The 16,828-nt window shown below is 42.5% G+C and overlaps 1 protein-coding gene across 2 annotated transcripts; it reads right to left on the bottom strand.

The window, feature by feature from the left end:
- Nucleotides 1-464: 464 nt before the first annotated feature.
- On the bottom strand, nucleotides 465-2,726 carry snapc5 (small nuclear RNA activating complex, polypeptide 5). Of its 2 annotated transcripts, none has more exons than XM_079163620.1 (4): nucleotides 2,588-2,726; nucleotides 1,911-2,129; nucleotides 1,743-1,823; nucleotides 465-1,015 (listed from the first exon to the last, which is right to left on the bottom strand). In XM_079163620.1, the coding sequence occupies exons 2-4, from the start codon at nucleotides 1,998-2,000 to the stop codon at nucleotides 830-832; spliced, it is 357 nt and encodes a 118-aa protein (XP_079019746.1). In that variant the 5' UTR covers nucleotides 2,001-2,129; nucleotides 2,588-2,726; the 3' UTR covers nucleotides 465-829. The 2 variants fall into 2 exon arrangements, with proteins under 2 accessions (XP_079019746.1, XP_079019745.1); XM_079163619.1 differs by having other exon boundaries at nucleotides 1,911-2,038.
- Nucleotides 2,727-16,828: the final 14,102 nt, after the last annotated feature.

The following is a 16,828-nucleotide window of genomic DNA, read 5'->3' as shown; positions in this document are numbered from 1 at the left end:
TAACCATCGCTCTATAACATTTGATTCACTAGGTTTGATGTCCGATTACCTGTGTGCCTTATGAAGAATTCATTTGCAGCAGGTGCGTGTGCTAGAGCTCAAGTCCCCGGGTGAATGGGAGCTCTCCTGTAACAGCACAGCATGTAGAAAGCTGAATATATCTATTGGTGCAATCTCTATTGTATGTTGCCTGTTGTAGCACCACCCTTCTCCAGAGCGGTCCCTACTGTCACTGTAAAAGCTGGCCGTATTGTGAGGCTCACTGTATTGTTTTAGCTGTTTAGAAAATGCTGAATGGTTTGCCGGTAGAAAGTGTTTGCACTGCATTACCCGTTCGCCTGGATCAGGTTAGGACAATTCGACATAATCGAAAATCTGATTCATCCTCTTAATAAGTAGACATTCATCACATCTGAAAAACAAGTGTACATTGTAAAAGATGTCAGATCAGTCAGGTGAACCCTATGCAAAACATTTTATTTTGTGCTTACAATTATCATCTCGTACATACACGCTATCTTCTTATATGGCCCAGCCATACATTTTAATGCTAATCCTCGAAATGCAATATGTCTAGTAAACTATAGGCACCTAATAACACTGTCTTACTGCATTTTAGTGAGACACTTCTCACAAAATTTGACACATGAATTCTACCATGTTGTGGATGACAAGCCTGGAATCACGCACAGGAGAGGGCAATGTTAAACTGTAAGTGTAACTCACTCCATCCAAATAAATTAAACTCCATAAGTGATAAACGGGTAAACAAATCAACAGATGTCCGTTTACATGTGGTTCTTCTTCAGTGGTGCAAATATTGAGAATCTCAGTAATCATCCTCCTCCTCGTCGTCCTCAGGCGCAAACCCAAGCTCATTGTCATCTTCTTCATCATCATCATCCTCCTCTTCATCCTCCTCATCATCTTCCTCCTCCATATCAAAATCTACAGCAGCGTTCAGTAGCAGTTTGGTTTGATTGATCTCGCTCTCATCGTCGAGGTTAATATGAACCTGAAACAAAGAAAGCAAATAATAAACATGAACCTGTTTGACATTAAAGCTTAAAAAAAAGCAGGAAATCTGTGTGCAAGACAAAACTTTAGAAACAGTTATGAGAACAGGAAACATCCGTCGTAAAATATTATTATGTTATTTACCATTAATTTGGGCACCAATATATTTTGATGACAAAACAAAGCTCAAGTCAAAATGGGAGTGCACGTCTAGCTGGAGCAGTATGTCTTTATAACATCATCAATGTAGTAAACAAAGTAAAAATCCTATTATTTACATAATTCAATATCTCAATCGATGAATGACACAAACAAGCTTCCTTAGAAGGCTCATATGTTTCTCATTAAAACAATCAAACCAAAAGCAGTCCCAAAATATTTTAGTCAGTGCTTTTGCATGCACCGGAAGAATCAGCTTAGGGATTCAAAGTGACAGGACTACGTATACCTTGGTCCTACTGTACGTAAACTGGGGCCTTAAAATAATCAGATGAATGCATGTTTACTAATCTCCTATCTTAAGGTTATTAGTTTGCGTTACCTGGCCTTTGTGTAGAAATATAAATGCAAGACTAGTGCAGAGTACTAGTAGTAGAGAATACATCTGATCTTCAATTTCAACAAGCCAGCTTAAGTGTGAATTAATCAACAAACTATTAATGAGAATATCTTAATATGCGCGTTTAGCATGGTTGTCCCTGATGTTCTCTGTGGCAGTGCTTCACCTCAGTTTCTGGGGAAGATCGTTGAGGGTCTCCTTCTTCTGTTTGAGCACTAATGATCGATTTCAACGCCCCTTCTTCAAACTGAAACACAGAGTGAATACACAATATGTAAACCACAGGGACCACAATCATTGCCACAAACTCAAGTCTGTGAACTCTCTCGCTCACCTTCAACCTGTTCAGCTGGTCTTGTAGCATGACTTTGATTTTGAGGAGAGTCTCCTCTTCCTTCTTCAACTCCTGCAGACGGCTGTGCATCTTTGCTGGTGCTGCTGCAGTCAGACCATTCCTCAACACTGAGAGGCAAATGATCAATAGTCAGGGAGACAGTGTCACGCCAGATTTGATGTTGATTACAAAGGGGATGAGGATGGCAACGTTTTCAACCTGTCAAAATGTGTGTGTTGGACAAGCAAGTCACTTCAATCTTCAGGAAACTCATTAGGAGTCTAACTAGTAACGCTATGCTAGTCCAAACTGTGTGGAATACGACGGGAACGGTTAGCATTAGCTAGTTTGCTGTTTCATCCTCTTCCTGTCCCACTTATCTAGCGATAGATTCCAGACAACAACATGACAATTCATCAACTCTGCTCCTGCCACTGTAACGTTAGTGTGCTACAATGTTAGTACTTAATAGTAAAATATAGAAGTGCTTCAATCATATAAGTATATAAAGATCAACGCTTGTGTCAAATTGGAAAAAGTAACGGTTTATAAACGTGTTACTGCTAGCTAAGGAAAAACAATGTCGCTAAATAACGTTAACTTTAACGTTAGCGGTAACCTTAACGTTACCCCCAAAATAATCTCCACACATACAAAAATGAAACTCAGCCTTTTACCTTTATTTATAAATTCTGCCTACAGCTCCATATTAACGTGGAAATCGGTGATGAACAAGATAACGTGCTTCCGACAGCTTTTGTTTTGAATTCCGATAGCGGAGCTGTTATGCTACGGACACAGCTAACGCTACTAGCTGAAGTTTGGTTCCTGTGGTTAAGCGGTCATATCCGGATTTATTGTTACTTTAAAGACTGTCGGAAAAGTCATAACGTTGGTGTCAGGTACGAAGGGTGTGTCAAATAGGACGGTGTAAGCAGTATCTTTGTTTCTTAAAACAAAATCTATTCATCATAGTTTTGTTCTCCTGTTCATTTTGATGAATGCTTGCTTTCAAAAATAATCCACAACATGCCTTTAAAGATAATCCAAAACTCACATGCCTTTAAAACCAGAAATCCCACATCACGAGAAGCACCTAAAGGCAACGGTAACAGTAAAGCAACTTTGACTTTGTCGACATCTTGTGGTCAAACGATGGTATTGGCCGCCTTCTCCTTTGAGGTACTCCTAGCGGCACTGTAGGGTTACCACTCCCGTATTGAAAAATGAAATGCACTGTTCCTTACTGGGCGCGACGTGTCCCTTATTGATTCATACCATACTCTAATTAACACAATTGTTTTTATATCAATGGCTGGCAGTGGGGAAATAAGTACTATGATCAGACCCTTTACTTAAATGCACCACAACAATGTAAAGAATATTAGTCCTACTTTAAAAATCTTAGTGAAGTAAACGTATTGCCAGTACAATGTACTCAGGTATCAAAAGTGTTACATTTATTATATTATTTCTGATGCATCAAGGTGTCTGATGCATTTTAATGTGGAGGTTAAGGTGGAGCTATAACGACAATTCACTCTTGGGTAGTTTACACTATAACTACATATTTGTGAGCTTATTTGTTGCAAATGTACGGTCTTAACATGCCCAGTAACTAGTATCTATAGCTGTCAGATAAATGTAGAGGAGTTAAAGTACTATACTCGAGTAAATCTAGTTACTTTTAACCTCTGATGACTGGCAATGCATACTGGTGCCTTTTATAAGGTATTTATGCGTCAACAATTTGGGGGAAAGATAACAATAATGCGGCTACAGTTAGAATTTTCTCTATTTACAATGTGTGAAATGACAATGTTAGAACAATGTGACAACGTCTCTGCAGTTATGAACCTCCAGAGAATCACCAAGCTGAATCTGCTGCCCACAGGTGGCCAAAAATAAAATAGTCATTGCAGGTTCAAAGCTATATTACATTGTGATGAACACAATACAAGTTTAGTCATATCGCTATCAACATATATATATACACGTAAATATGCTTGATAGTTATTTTTGTGACTCACTTCATGAACTTGACTGTATTGGGGTTTTTTTGGTAACTGATTTAAATGCTGAGGTATACTTTATGCACAATACCACACTGGGTCTGTGCATATAACATCTGCCATTGATCGGGTCCATTCATCAACTGGAGCTTTAAATGTGTTATAGTCATTGTCATTCTTTGAGTGCTTTTTGCAGCTAATGTTTTCCAAACATATAGGTGCCACTATAGTTATGGTCAGTGATACAAACCTTGCCCTAAACTATAAGACACCCAAACCTAAATGTATTTACCCCAATCAAAGGTTAACCAACCATTAAAATTAGCCATCCATGAGGAGACAGCTTCTGGCCATAACTGTGGGAAGACATATTGTTGCACTTGTCGTTACTCATTGATTTAATGTGTTTAAATAAAAATAAAACAATGTTCTTGAAGTAAATCAGATGATCTGTCAATAAAAAATGACAGAATTTGACAACAATGCAATTCAATATTCCTCCACTTTTACTTCCGTGCCTGGCTGCCTGCCTCGTTCCTATTGGTCGCGCGGGTTCTCCGTCACAGCGCGAGGCGCAAAGGTGCACTTTCGACGCTTTCCTCATAGTTACGTCATAACTGATGACGAATGCCTGTAGCAGCTAACGAGTTGTTCAATTCTTGTCAGGGTTGTTACAAAGAAAGTCTGCACGGCATTTTGTGCTGTTGCTGGTCCCAGCTGAATAGTTTGTGCCACACAAGCCAAAATATCAGGCAAAGCTATGGCTCACCTTGAGTGCCTGTAGGTAAGTAACGTTAATCTGTAGTGGTTTGAGCAGGTGGACATTAATGCTAGTTAGCCAGCCGTGCTAATTAATGTGTATTAATTTAGCTTTTTCTTTCTAGTCGTTTATCAACGACCGTCTTCTTCTTGAAAAGGTTTGAAGTGGCAGGTGTCAACTTTACGGCACTAGGAAGCCTAATTTGTAACAAATGTAGTTCATGGTGTTAGCCTCCACCATAAAACACAAGGGTCACACTATTGGAAGCCAAAATGGCCTTAAAAGCGAGGCCTGCTCGCTACTTCGCCAGACTGTGAGCTGGCTGTAACTGAGCTAATAATATTCAAGGTGTATATTTTGCCTTGCAAGGTTGCAAACGTGCTTTGAGAATACATTTTGTTGGAAGACAAGACTTTTTGGCTATTTGTCAGAGTTTTTAAGCATCTTCAAGTATGTTAAGGAGGCTGGGATTTATGGTACAGAAACAACTGTTTTCCATGTTTGCTCAGTGTGACAGGGATGGAGCAACCCTCCATGTTTATTCAAGTATCTGACCCTCCCCATCAGCAAATATTCAGCCGCCTTGCATATTACTGAGAAAGCATGCAAGTGTCCCCTAAATCCCCAAACCCTCATTACACTGAAAGGGAGCAAGTAGGCCTAACGTAGATAACTAATTCAGTGAAAACTTTAACAAATCCCAGATGGAACTCATTGATGTGAACAAGATCTGAAACAGCTCTTAATCAGTCTTCAAAAATGTTAGAAGAGCCCATTAGGTTCTTTATAGGATTCCTTGACTAAGTCCAACCAGATGTGTGAGTTGATAATCACAGCAGGCGGGCAGGACTGGAGACTAACAATGGAGCCCAGCCGAAAGGAGAGACGTAGCCTACCTGTCTCTGATCACACACACATGAAAGCAGGACAGCTGTAGCATGCAGGGTCCTCAAATTTCCTAAATCAAAGATCTTGGTGTGCTAGGCAGACAATAATTTAATGTGCTGAAAGATATTGCTTGACTGATCATATAATTGCTTTGTTTTAAATATACTGTAACCAAAACTCTTTGATTATTTTCACAAACATTGAGCTGTACTCATGTGCTATTTTATATTTTATCAAGATGAGAAGTAGCTCACTTCATTGCTCTTGTGTCTGTGAATCTGCATGTTTTTTTGTTTTCTTTCTCACATGTAGACTGCACTGCTATCTTGATCTTTATTGGGCCTATTATTTCACTTGGTATAAAAACTGTATGCTGTCTGTCTGTGCTTCAGGTGAGAAGCAGTAACACCGTGCCACCGCTGACCCAAAGCAGGTTGAGCTGACAAGAGGACGCCCGCGTGTCTCTGATACAGGTCAGATATCAAGTATAGTTCGTCAATACTGCTCTGAATTGTGCTCAGGTGTGTTCAAATATATAGATTTTATAGTCAGTAGTGTAATTATTTTTTAATACACGTATTCTACTATACTGCATCATACAATGTTGTAATTGTTTAGGGGTAAACTGTAATTAAAACATCCAGTACATCGTTGACTTTTAGAGGACTCATTTCTATCGTAACGATACATTTTAAAACTTGTTGCGGCTTGTATGTAAAATTAATAAGTTGTGGCCCTTTTAATGACTGTTCAACTACATATTGTACACCGCATTCAGAAGTGAAATTAAATATATAATGCGTCATGATCTTTGCAAAGATATAAGTCATTCTTTAGGGAAATAGTCAAGATTGGAATCCTTTGAATTTGTGTCTGTCACCTTATGGACTCATTACAGCACTGTACATTTTGCATGTTGTGGTGTGTGACCATGTACGAGAACATTATTGTTTTGCGAGCCAAGCTCCTAGTGAGCCTTGGGAGGGTGAAACTGGAGCCGTGTGTCAGTGTACTAGAGACCTTAAGGATTTGGGGGTCAGACGAATAGGTACTCTGAGGCCTGCGCCCCACTATCACAGCTGCCACCCTCCCAGCACAGACACGAGAGGCCCCCACTCTGGCATGAGGCTTTTTACTTGGAGCTGGTTTCAGCAGAATGAAAGTGACGAATACTGTGCTGTTATCATTCAGCTCTTTCAGAGCTACAGTTGTTTTTCCTTGTCATCACGGAGACTCTGCTGCTGCTACATGGCAATTTGTCCCCCAATCAAAGCGCTGCTTGCCAGGGACTTGAGCCCAGTGCTGAGGCCTGGTGGCAGCTGAGGTCGGGGCTCAGTCGCCGTACGTGCCGCCGCCAGTGGTGCATGTGCAGCGTTTGAAGGTGGTCCCACCGTCTGTGGAATGCAGTGCTGGGCGTGTTGGACGAGGGGCCTCCCAAAAGGGAGAGGGGAGAGGGGGGGGGGGGAGGAGGCTGGGAACACGGAGAGAAAGAGAGAGAGAGAAGAAGGGGGGAGGGGGGGTGACCTTTAAACAGTGCCGTCAGGAAGTTATGACTCAATTTTCAATCGTGGCAGTAAACACAGAGTAAGAGCATGGAAAAAGAGGAGGGATGACAGATGTAGAAGGAGAGAGGGAGGGAAGAAGATGATACAGATTGTAAGCTGATGCCAAGAGAGATAAGATTGTAAAACAGCAGTGAGGCGTTTGTGAAGTCGGCGAGCCACCGGGGAATCATAGGTTCTCTTGCAATCACAGCTGAGGAGAACTAGGCCAGCATTGCTTGTCATTGGCCTCTGGTTCAGGAACAAGGCGCCCACTCTTACAAGAGCTTTGCTCTGAAATTTGCTCGTGTCAAACAAAGTTGAGCATTTTAGCTGATGTTTTACACGACTGTGATACACTATAGGTCACGCCGTCTATAGGAGGTGAAGGGAAAGGTGGGGGTGGCAGCTCCAGGATGTTCCCTCTTAAACGTTACAATGATGTGGACAGGAGCCTCAGGCGCCTACAGTATGAAAGGGATGCGGAGGAGCCTTTGTTTCATAGGAGCTACCTTAACCTTTACATTTCCTGTGCTCAACTCCCACACAGACACATTCATGCAAATTGTCCCGCACACGCAGCGAGACAAATGTATTCAGAGCGCATTCATTGTAATCAGCACAATCATCTGCACGTACACAGAGACAGAAAGGTATACTTTGGTGGAGAATACGTGGATGTGTCGGTGTGTAAATATCCTCTCCATGTAAGCGAGGATGTAAAGGAACGGTCCGGTTTGTCTTAGATCTGTGCGTATTGAAACTTTACACACTAAATCCGTTAGCTGCTTAATCCCAGTGGGCATGCTGTCACTGCATCACAGAAGATGATTGATAATAGTGTTAATCACCAGATTACACACAGCAGTGTGGTACGATCCATCGTGTGGGTTTTGTCTATCGACACTTATGTGTGTAAGTGTATGGCTGGGTGCCCAATGCAGCTATGATGCTGTCCTAATTTGTCAAGCAAGTGTAGTAAAAGCCAAGCAAACCTGATCATTGTTGCCATCAGCAATCTATTATCTGAAGCAGTTGCGTACCAGAAGACACTCTTGGTTCTGTGCCCTATTCATGACACTCTCAGGAAAGCATATTTATCCCATCTTCAGATTTGATTTCAGTCTGCTTCTGTGGTTTCTTGTTTGGCTTTTATCCTTAAACTGATCCATCCATAGAGGTTTAAGTACATTCAGTCAAACTGGAAAGGATGTGCAACATGTTGTAATTCCAGGGAAGTGAAAAAGCAGAGTGACAGTGGTGGAGGTCTGGTTCTCAGGCATAAGTCGGACGCGTAGGAAAACTGAAAAGGGGCTAAAAGCGCTGGCAGATCCTGGATGTAAGGCAATCCAATGTAACCACAGCAAAAGGCTGTTGACTTAGGTTGAGCTAAATCGAGGGAGATTCTTTATGTTGCAGCCCGGGGAATGCCTCAGATCACGGCATGAGGTTTGGGCCCTGATATGATGTGGTTTGGTCAGGGATGGCAGGAGGGAGTTTGGGGCCGGGGCTGAGGAGAACGTCTCTGTCACAGCTGAAGTTTGTAAACTAATTGACCACCCATACACAGCACTGCCGCTCCACTGGCCTTTCTCTCAAGACCGACAAACAAACCAAGAACTCAAGAACACCTCCACCAGACGAGGCCCACTGACAGTTGTGTGATTAATTACATTTTCCTCTCTCACTCTCTCTCTCTCTCTCTTTCCTGATCCTGGTGTATTAGTCTGCGTAGTTCACCTCCCTTGGTACTCTAAGTTAAACATCCTTGTAATGTCAGACCAGCCAAAAGGAAATCCACTGTTTTCCTTTTTGCTGTCGTTTTTTTCTTTTCATAATGATTCATTATTATTAAGTCTGCAGGCTCATTTTTCTCTTCTAGTGAAACCTTTTCAATCTCAAATATCCCACTGCCTGGTTACAAAATGTGGTGAAAGATGTTTTGGAGAAAGGTGAAAATAAACAATCCTTTTGACCCTATTGACCACAATGCAAAAACAGAGAAAAAGTTGTGAAATAAGGCTCCGTACAGCACTGGGAAAATGAAAGTCTGAGGTAATGATGCCAAGGACGAAGGTCAAATGACAAAATAACATCAGATTAATCCCATTGGACCGGCTGTGCTCAACGGCTAGATAATAGAGTGTAATCAGTGTTTGTCTGTGTGGGACTGTTTGTCATGTTTTAAAGGTAATTTGCAGGTTAGAATTAGTTCCTTTTGGGCTCAATGTTTTGGCTGGCATCCCAGTTGTAGATGGTGAGGGACTGGGCTGTTCTTATCATTTCATCTAAAGCAAATATTGACTTCAGAGCTTTGGGCATTCCTCACATTCCTCATTGAAAGACCATAGCACAGGTACTGCACGGCTGCCTTTTCCTCCTGATATCCTCACTCTCATTAACCAAGCCCTCTCCTCCTATTCTACCACCTCAGCCGGAGGCACGCAGCGACCTATCGCATTCCACATGGTCATAGTGATGTTTAAAGAGAACGCTTATTCTCTGTCTTTCTGAGGGTTACATGAGAATTGATACCACTCTCACGTTTGTTTGTTAAATATGAAGCTATAGCCATAGGACAGTTAGCTTAGCTTAAAATGAAAACTGGAAATGGGAAACTGGTTGCTTGACTCTGTACAAATGTAACAAAATCCACCTACCAGCAACTCTAACGCTCACTCAGCTTCATATTTGACAGATAAATAAATAATGGTATCTTCTAATTTAACTCATGATAAGAAAGAAAATAATCGTATTCCCCAAATGTCAAACTGTTCCTTCTAAAAATTTGTAAAATTGTAAAATTAGTACTTAAATAGATAACTAGGCCATTTCCATGTCACCTAAATGGTGGCATTACTTTGTGAGTATTGTTTGATTCCCTTTTGTGAAGTCCATGTGAATGTAATGAAGTGATGTCAGCCGTCAGCTGTGAGGATGGCAGCCTATGCTAATAAGGCGGAGCGGGCCCATTGGGTGGAGGAATGTGTGAACACAGTGACAAAACCATTTATTTACAGGCACTTCCACCGTGAGGTCTAGCACCCGCAGCCCAAGTGTAACCCCAGGGAAGACACAGGTGCGTGTGAACGTTGTAGCGCCAGCTCTGCTCACTTTGATCGGCCGACATGAGAGCTCTCCTGATCGCTAAAGGAACACCACCCATCTTGTCTGATATTCTGACTGCACAAACTGAGACATTCCAGATGTGTGAACAACCCGTGACAAATGATCACTCTTTGGGTTTTCAGCTCTCACATGTTGTGGGCTTCTTGGCACGGTGAGGTGGGTCTAGGCCTGAGAGTTTTTCCTCCCGCTCTACAACTTCGGTAACTGGAGCGGCACCACAGAATGTGGACAAAGTCCTGGTGTGGATTGTTATGTTAGAGAGAGCCTTTAGGGTGGGGTTATGAATTAATATTGACCTTTTTTCAACACCGGACAGCCTGCACTCAGAGCACTGACAGGACTGAGGGTACAGTGTGTGTCATTCAGTTGACTGTTGACTGGATTAAATCAACTTGAACAATACAGATCATAGGCACAGCACAAATGAAGTTGGTTTCATTTTAGTTTCAAACCATAACCCTTTGAGAAGAGAGAAGTGAAAATAACATCTATTACTGCCAGATTACTCACAGCATATTAGGGGGTGATGTTGGTCTTGAATGGATTCCAACTCTGCTCCAATTTCTTCTGCGGTTGCATGAAATATGTCCTTTCCTTAATTCACAACTGGAGTCATGAGGTGTGCTCCATGTTTTAAAAGGCGTTATAAAAGCTCATTGACTTCTCCATTTCATTAAACAGGCCTTGCACTGTGCCATGACTGATGTCATTGTACCGTTTCCTGTCATTTTTCAGATCCGGCTCTGTTCCACATGCCCTTCTCCAAAGTCTGTCCGGTCAAAACCCGACATGATGGATTCTTTTACACTTCATTAGTAGCTTTCATCAAAATTCCATTGAATGATGAAACATTGGCTGAGTACTGTCCAAAGCAATCAAACCGCAGCAAAAGAACCGCTCGGTCCCCTTGGGACATAGATTTCCCCAATGAACTGACGACATTTGGTGTTACATGAGAAAAAAGGCCTGCATTAAAAAATGTTCTGTCCTCATGCAGTCACAAATTCAGAGTTTTCCCTATAAAAGTTTGCTTCAGGCATTTGTGTCACTCAAAACTATAAAGATTCTTGTTTTTGCACCAGCACTGTATGGAAGAAGAATATAGATGAACACTGATTTCTACACGGCTTGATTGTCTCTCTGCAGTCACTGGTCCAGTGGATGCAGTTGAAGTCACAAGCAGTATTTGCATGAAGTTGCCCCTTCCCCACTCATGCCTTTGCTACACTCTGGTGCAAATGGAGACAGCAGATTTAACAAGAATGCTTCTTAGATCTTAACTACTCCTGTGTGTGTGTGTGTGTGTGTGTGTGTGTGTGTGTGTGTGTGTGTGTGTGTGTGTGTGTGTGTGTGTGTGTGTGTGTGTGTGTGTGTGTGTGTGTGTGTGTGTGTGTGTGTGTGTGTGTGTGTGTGTGTGTGTGTGTGTGTGTGTGTGTGTGAAAGCTTGCACATGTTCATGTCTGCATTTGATGTACTGCTAGTGGGCAGATCGTAATCGCACATGTCATGTATGACCAGCTGTGGCGTGTCTGAGACGTTGTCTGATTAAAATCCAGACACACAGCTTGATTGAAAGTGGACGCCGGATCTCTTATTAAGTCACGTAAAACACTTTAATGGGGAGAAAGTGATGAATCAGTCGTTTTGGAGCATTACATTGACTGGCACTGACATAAATCCTTTTGGTGGACATTGTTGGTGGGAAAACATGATGTGTTATGGCTGCCTTAATGTACTACATGACTGTGTATTTATCTTTTCTATAGCTGGCCTGTGTTGAAGCAGTCCTCCACGACTGCGGGTTGCATTGTGGCACTATAGAGGAAGTGTTGTGGAGGGGCTGTGAGGGTGTTACTAGGCAACAGGGTGGGCAACTTGGCGTAATGAGCGCAGGGCTCAGGAGCTGTCTGCTCAGTGTTCCAGGTCCTGACAAGAACAGACAGGCTGGCCTGGGACGGCCTGCGTGGAGCTGCCACAACGGCCACCTGCTCACAGCAATCATCACCAACGCTCCAGCCAGCCACCGATACAGCATACAGACCCAATTAAGATCCCCGCATGTCCCCCTCCAGCCAGCCATCACTAACACTCCTGCAAGTCTGACAAGGCGGCCTTTTTTCCCCTTAGCAAATCTCTAATTAACAACGTTGGTAGCGGTGAGGCCCGGGCTGTACAGAGCTGCTGAAAGGGGCCGGGACTCTGCTCGGGTAATCAGCTTAAATACAGGTTTATTTCCTGCCCCCCGTGCCTCGCTACTTCCAGCAGAGATTGCATTCTTTTATCTGTTTATCTCCAATTTCCTCTGACTTGTAACGTGTCTCCTAGACACACTGTCACCTCCACTTAAGGCCGGGCTGGCTGCTCCTGCGATCAGATGGTTTCAGAGCAGTGATCAGAGTTGGTTTTGGCAGGACGTAGCTCTCAACAACCTCTCTGTCTGTTCCATTACTGCCTTCCCACCTCCTCTCCCTCCACCCCCCACCTCACTGAAGGCTTCTGATCTGTGCTGCAAAAACATTACTAAACATTTAAAGGATCAAAGATTCTCATATGGAAATATACCCTTTCTCCGGACGATATTTAATCATTTATAGTTTTGTAGAGACGTTATCTTCTTAAAGATAGAAATCAATCACAAAGTTTTGTTCCTGTAACTGGCAAATGTCATATTTTATTTTGTTGAAATGAAAAAAAAGGAAGGGAGAAATGATATTGTGGAATGACCTCATTACCAGAGCCGGATTAAGAGAGCTGTGTGTTTCAGCCGAGAGCAGAGGAGGTGGAGGAATTTCCTTTCAGTGGGGAGGTGTTATTGTTGGAGCCCCGTGCAGTCCTGTGCTGGATGAAATATCCTCTTCCCCAGTTTGGGATTGACTCGTTTTACAGGACCGCCACTCTTGATTGTAGGGAATTATACCTAATCATCTGTCTCGAGCAATTCAGACAAAAACAATACAGATTGGTTTACATTAGAATGACACATTTAAGGGAAGAGGTCATCTGTATGATTAATGAATACATTCACTCTACATTTTATTTTTCATCCATGCATCATATGATGTCTGTAATGTGTCTTTTCTGGCTTTTAAAGAGAGAAAAGTTGGCTGTCATAAGTCAGTTTTCCAAAAATGTCTGCTTTTGGACTTGGATGTTGCAATTTGTTCAAAATGATGCAGTATTGCACTCTGTATGAATCATTTGGGTACTTCAAAAGACTTTTGATTACCATTAAAAGAATAGGCCGACTGCATTTTCTGGATGTTATTTTCTGTTCTTTTCCCAGAAACGTAATTAATGGCATTCATTGTGGAGGACATAATGTGTTCTTTTTTGTTTGTAATGAAAAGAGTTAAAGCATTTTTTGTGCTCATTTAGTCAGAGCTTATAGACAATCTTCTCGATAGATATGTTGCTACATGATATTCGTTAGTTTGCTAAAATATGTTTTCACTATTGCTCTGTTAGTTAATGGTGCATAATACTGCAATTTGTTCACATCGAGACAGTGCATGCTGGGATTGACTTCAACCCCCTTGATCCTAAAACAGTTTCAGCTGTAGAGGAAGTAGATGGATGGATAGTTCAGAGGTTCAGCAGCAGAGGGTGCTGTTTATCAGAAGGGGTGAACCCTTTTGTAGCATGTTTGTGAAGACTGACTGCAATAGATACAAATAGTGCGCATCTGTTGATATTTAATTGATTGAAATATTTTATTTCTTTTAAATGTTTTTGTTTTCACCTCCAAAAAAATGGCTTTTGTTGTATGGTATTTCATAACAGCCACATCCAGTATTTCTTCCTCAATATTGCTTTTCACTGTATTTATAATTGAAGAATCAAGATACATGCATCACCATGCTGCTGTGTCAGGCATTTGGTTAAAGGCGTTCACTGGGATGGAGGATGTATCAGTGCGAGCCGGGTAAACCCATGACAGCTCAGGTGTTGGCTGACAATCTTCAGGGGGTTAATATCAGATAAACCACTTGAGCAGCACCTGGACACACTTCTCAGATAAGACACCATGCAAACACACTAGTTCCTGTTCACGCAACAAGACAGCCTACACTCCAGAGTTCATCTTTCCATTGTTTCTTTTTTTCCTCCTTTTATTCACAGATAGCAATTTCCATTTTAAAATGTTGATTCAGTTGTATCTACTGAATAAGATAACATGAAGAGCCGCTTATTCTTGCTGTTTTAGTAATTCAAGACACTTCTTGCTTCCAGTAAGTTGTGTAATTGGGTGAGCTTCATTGCTTACCACACATGGAAACTTGTGTGCTGCCCAACACCCAATCTGTTCCTGTATAGGCAGTGGTTTCAGTGCAGGAGGTTCAACAAATACCTAAATGGGGAGATTTCAGTGTGGGGCTGAAGAGAGGCAAGCCTTACCTGCATTAGGTCATAGGCTGAAAAAGGAGGGAGGGCGTCAGTCACCACCTCAAACCCCCTGCACTCTTGCTAGCCCCTCCATGACTGATCGTTCTGAGCATGCAGATTTTTTTCTGTCGTGAACAGCGAATTTGTGGCAACAAGTTCCCCAGCCGGGCTGTGAAGAGGGGAGGAATGGTAGAGGGGGTCTGTCGTTTCTCCGGCTGGCCCTGGACCAGCAGGGTCTACGTTGGTGAGTCTGGTCTCTAGGGCCCTCGTCTCACTTAGCCCCTCAATATCCCTCTTTCTCTCTGTGGGGCCAGGGCTGCTCTGGATGAAATTTCAGCAGGGGTATGAGGGAATGGTTCATGGAGTTTAGCACCTCCTTAAACATAGGCAAAATAAATGACTTCTCCTAATGCTCTAATTGGTGGCAGTTTGATGATCAGGTATCACCGGCCTTCAGGGCTGAAGCACCTCGTTGTTTTACTACAGCTCAGTGAAAGAGCCAGTCTGTACCTGTTGCTTCTGGGATTTTTTTCTTTCTTTTTCAAGTAGGTAGGGAAAAATGCTTGGTAGCATGTGGTCTGTCGGGTTCTCTGAACTGTCTTTTTTTTCCATGAAGTCAAAGTAAAGCATTTGACATTTTAAGTTAAGCCTGGCTACTGATCTCTCCTCCTCAAAATCCCTACCCCCTGGCTGGGATCTGCGTGTGAATTGCCAATCAAATGAGTGGCTTAAAAATGGTTCAGCCTCTCTCGCTCTCACTCTTTCTCTCTCTCTCTTTGTGTGGTTTGGTAGGTGACCGTTTCGACTCCTTTTATAGTTGGTCCCGTGTGAATTTTAGAACAAAGAGAGCGAGATGTGGATAGAAGCACCTGTAATCTAGAAAGGCTTCCTCACTTTTCTAAATCTCTGTTCCTTCCTCAGACGTTCTGCTGCACCAACAGGCAACAAGGCCCATGCTTACATAGTAGATGTGTGTGTTCAGCCTTGCCAATCAAGTTGTCTTGCCAAATACATCCATCACACTGCAAATAGCCAAACTGACTGAATGAGACAGTTTCTGACGTCACTGAATGGCCACAGTTACGTTAAAAAAAGAATCCTTTGATCACTCCAAGATATGTCTATCCCCTGAGGAAGACACAGTTATCATGCCAAACCTTTTAACCCGTGCTGGACTGGGCTTGCTACACTGCCTTGTGTATGAAAGTAAACTGAATTATTAATCAATGAATCAAGCAGCTGAATCTGTGCCCAACACACAGGCTGATGTAGCTTAAACTACTGTATACTTATTCTCTTTTGGGAATAACCAGATTTACTGTGTTACTAAGAAAGTTGTCTGCTTCATGGTCAGTCCAGACTGTCGCATACTGCTCTTTAAAATGCATCGTGAGCAGTCCTGCTCGTCTTTCCACAAACATCAAATTCCTTTCTCTAATTGTTTAATGGTTCACAGGAAAGTTAAAACCTCTTAGAGGCCGTGTTCTGACTTTAGAAAATAAACATAAGCATCATTCTTTTGTCGCTTCACCCAAAGAATGTTCTTAGTGTGCTGTTTGCAAGTCGAGTTTGCCCAGTTGCCAGCATGAGGAAAAACCTCTACATGTGAAGTGAGGACAGGGGTACATCGGTGTCAGTTTGTTATTGTACTGCATGCCTCATGGCTGCAGCATGTCACTTTCCATCACTTTCCCAGGTTAGCCCTGTGTAAGGCTTTAGGCTGGCCCGCTGTTTACAATACCTCCCATTCAGCCTGCTGCTCCTCAATGAAATTTCTATTTATAGAGGCCACTGGCGTGCAGAAAGTCATCTGCTTGTTCTGAATGAGGTCTGGTGGTTTTGACAAGGTTAGCTGGATTAAAGCATTGGGGGAGGGGAGGGGGGGGGGGCTGAAGGACAGGTCACAGGGGCTGGTTGGGGTGAGAAGGCCACCACGAGAAGACTGGCTGCCTTCATTGTATGTGATGGTCAATGTCAGCACACTATTTAGTTAAATGCTGGACATGTGATGTAGCTGACTTAGCCAAACATTTACTCAAAACCCAAACTCCAGTTTTATCCCTTTAATGTGGCGTTGGTGTCTGCCCTTCACCCACGCTGACGCCAAGTATGCATAGATTTCTGTTCTCATGACGGGAAGTCATCGTAAAGTGAGGGCTGTTACAACCAGTCAGCACTGTCATGGACGTTGATGTAATCATTTTG

The sequence above is a fragment of the Pholis gunnellus genome, assembly GCF_910591455.1.
Source record: "Pholis gunnellus genome assembly, chromosome: 7".
Taxonomy (NCBI): domain Eukaryota; kingdom Metazoa; phylum Chordata; class Actinopteri; order Perciformes; family Pholidae; genus Pholis; species Pholis gunnellus.
The sequence above is the reverse complement of the archived record's forward strand: the minus strand, read 5'-3'. Positions and strand labels throughout refer to the sequence as shown.

Bases quoted from the DNA above. Each gene is read 5' to 3' on its own strand.
- snapc5 (XM_079163620.1), bottom strand. From the start codon at position 2,000: ATGCACAGCCGTCTGCAGGAGTTGAAGAAGGAAGAGGAGACTCTCCTC. The intron at 1,824-1,910 runs GTGAGCGAGAGA...TCTGTGTTTCAG, and splicing joins ACCAGCTGAACAGGTTGAAG to TTTGAAGAAGGGGCGTTGAA. The intron at 1,016-1,742 runs GTGAAGCACTGC...TCTTTGTTTCAG, and splicing joins GATCTTCCCCAGAAACTGAG to GTTCATATTAACCTCGACGA.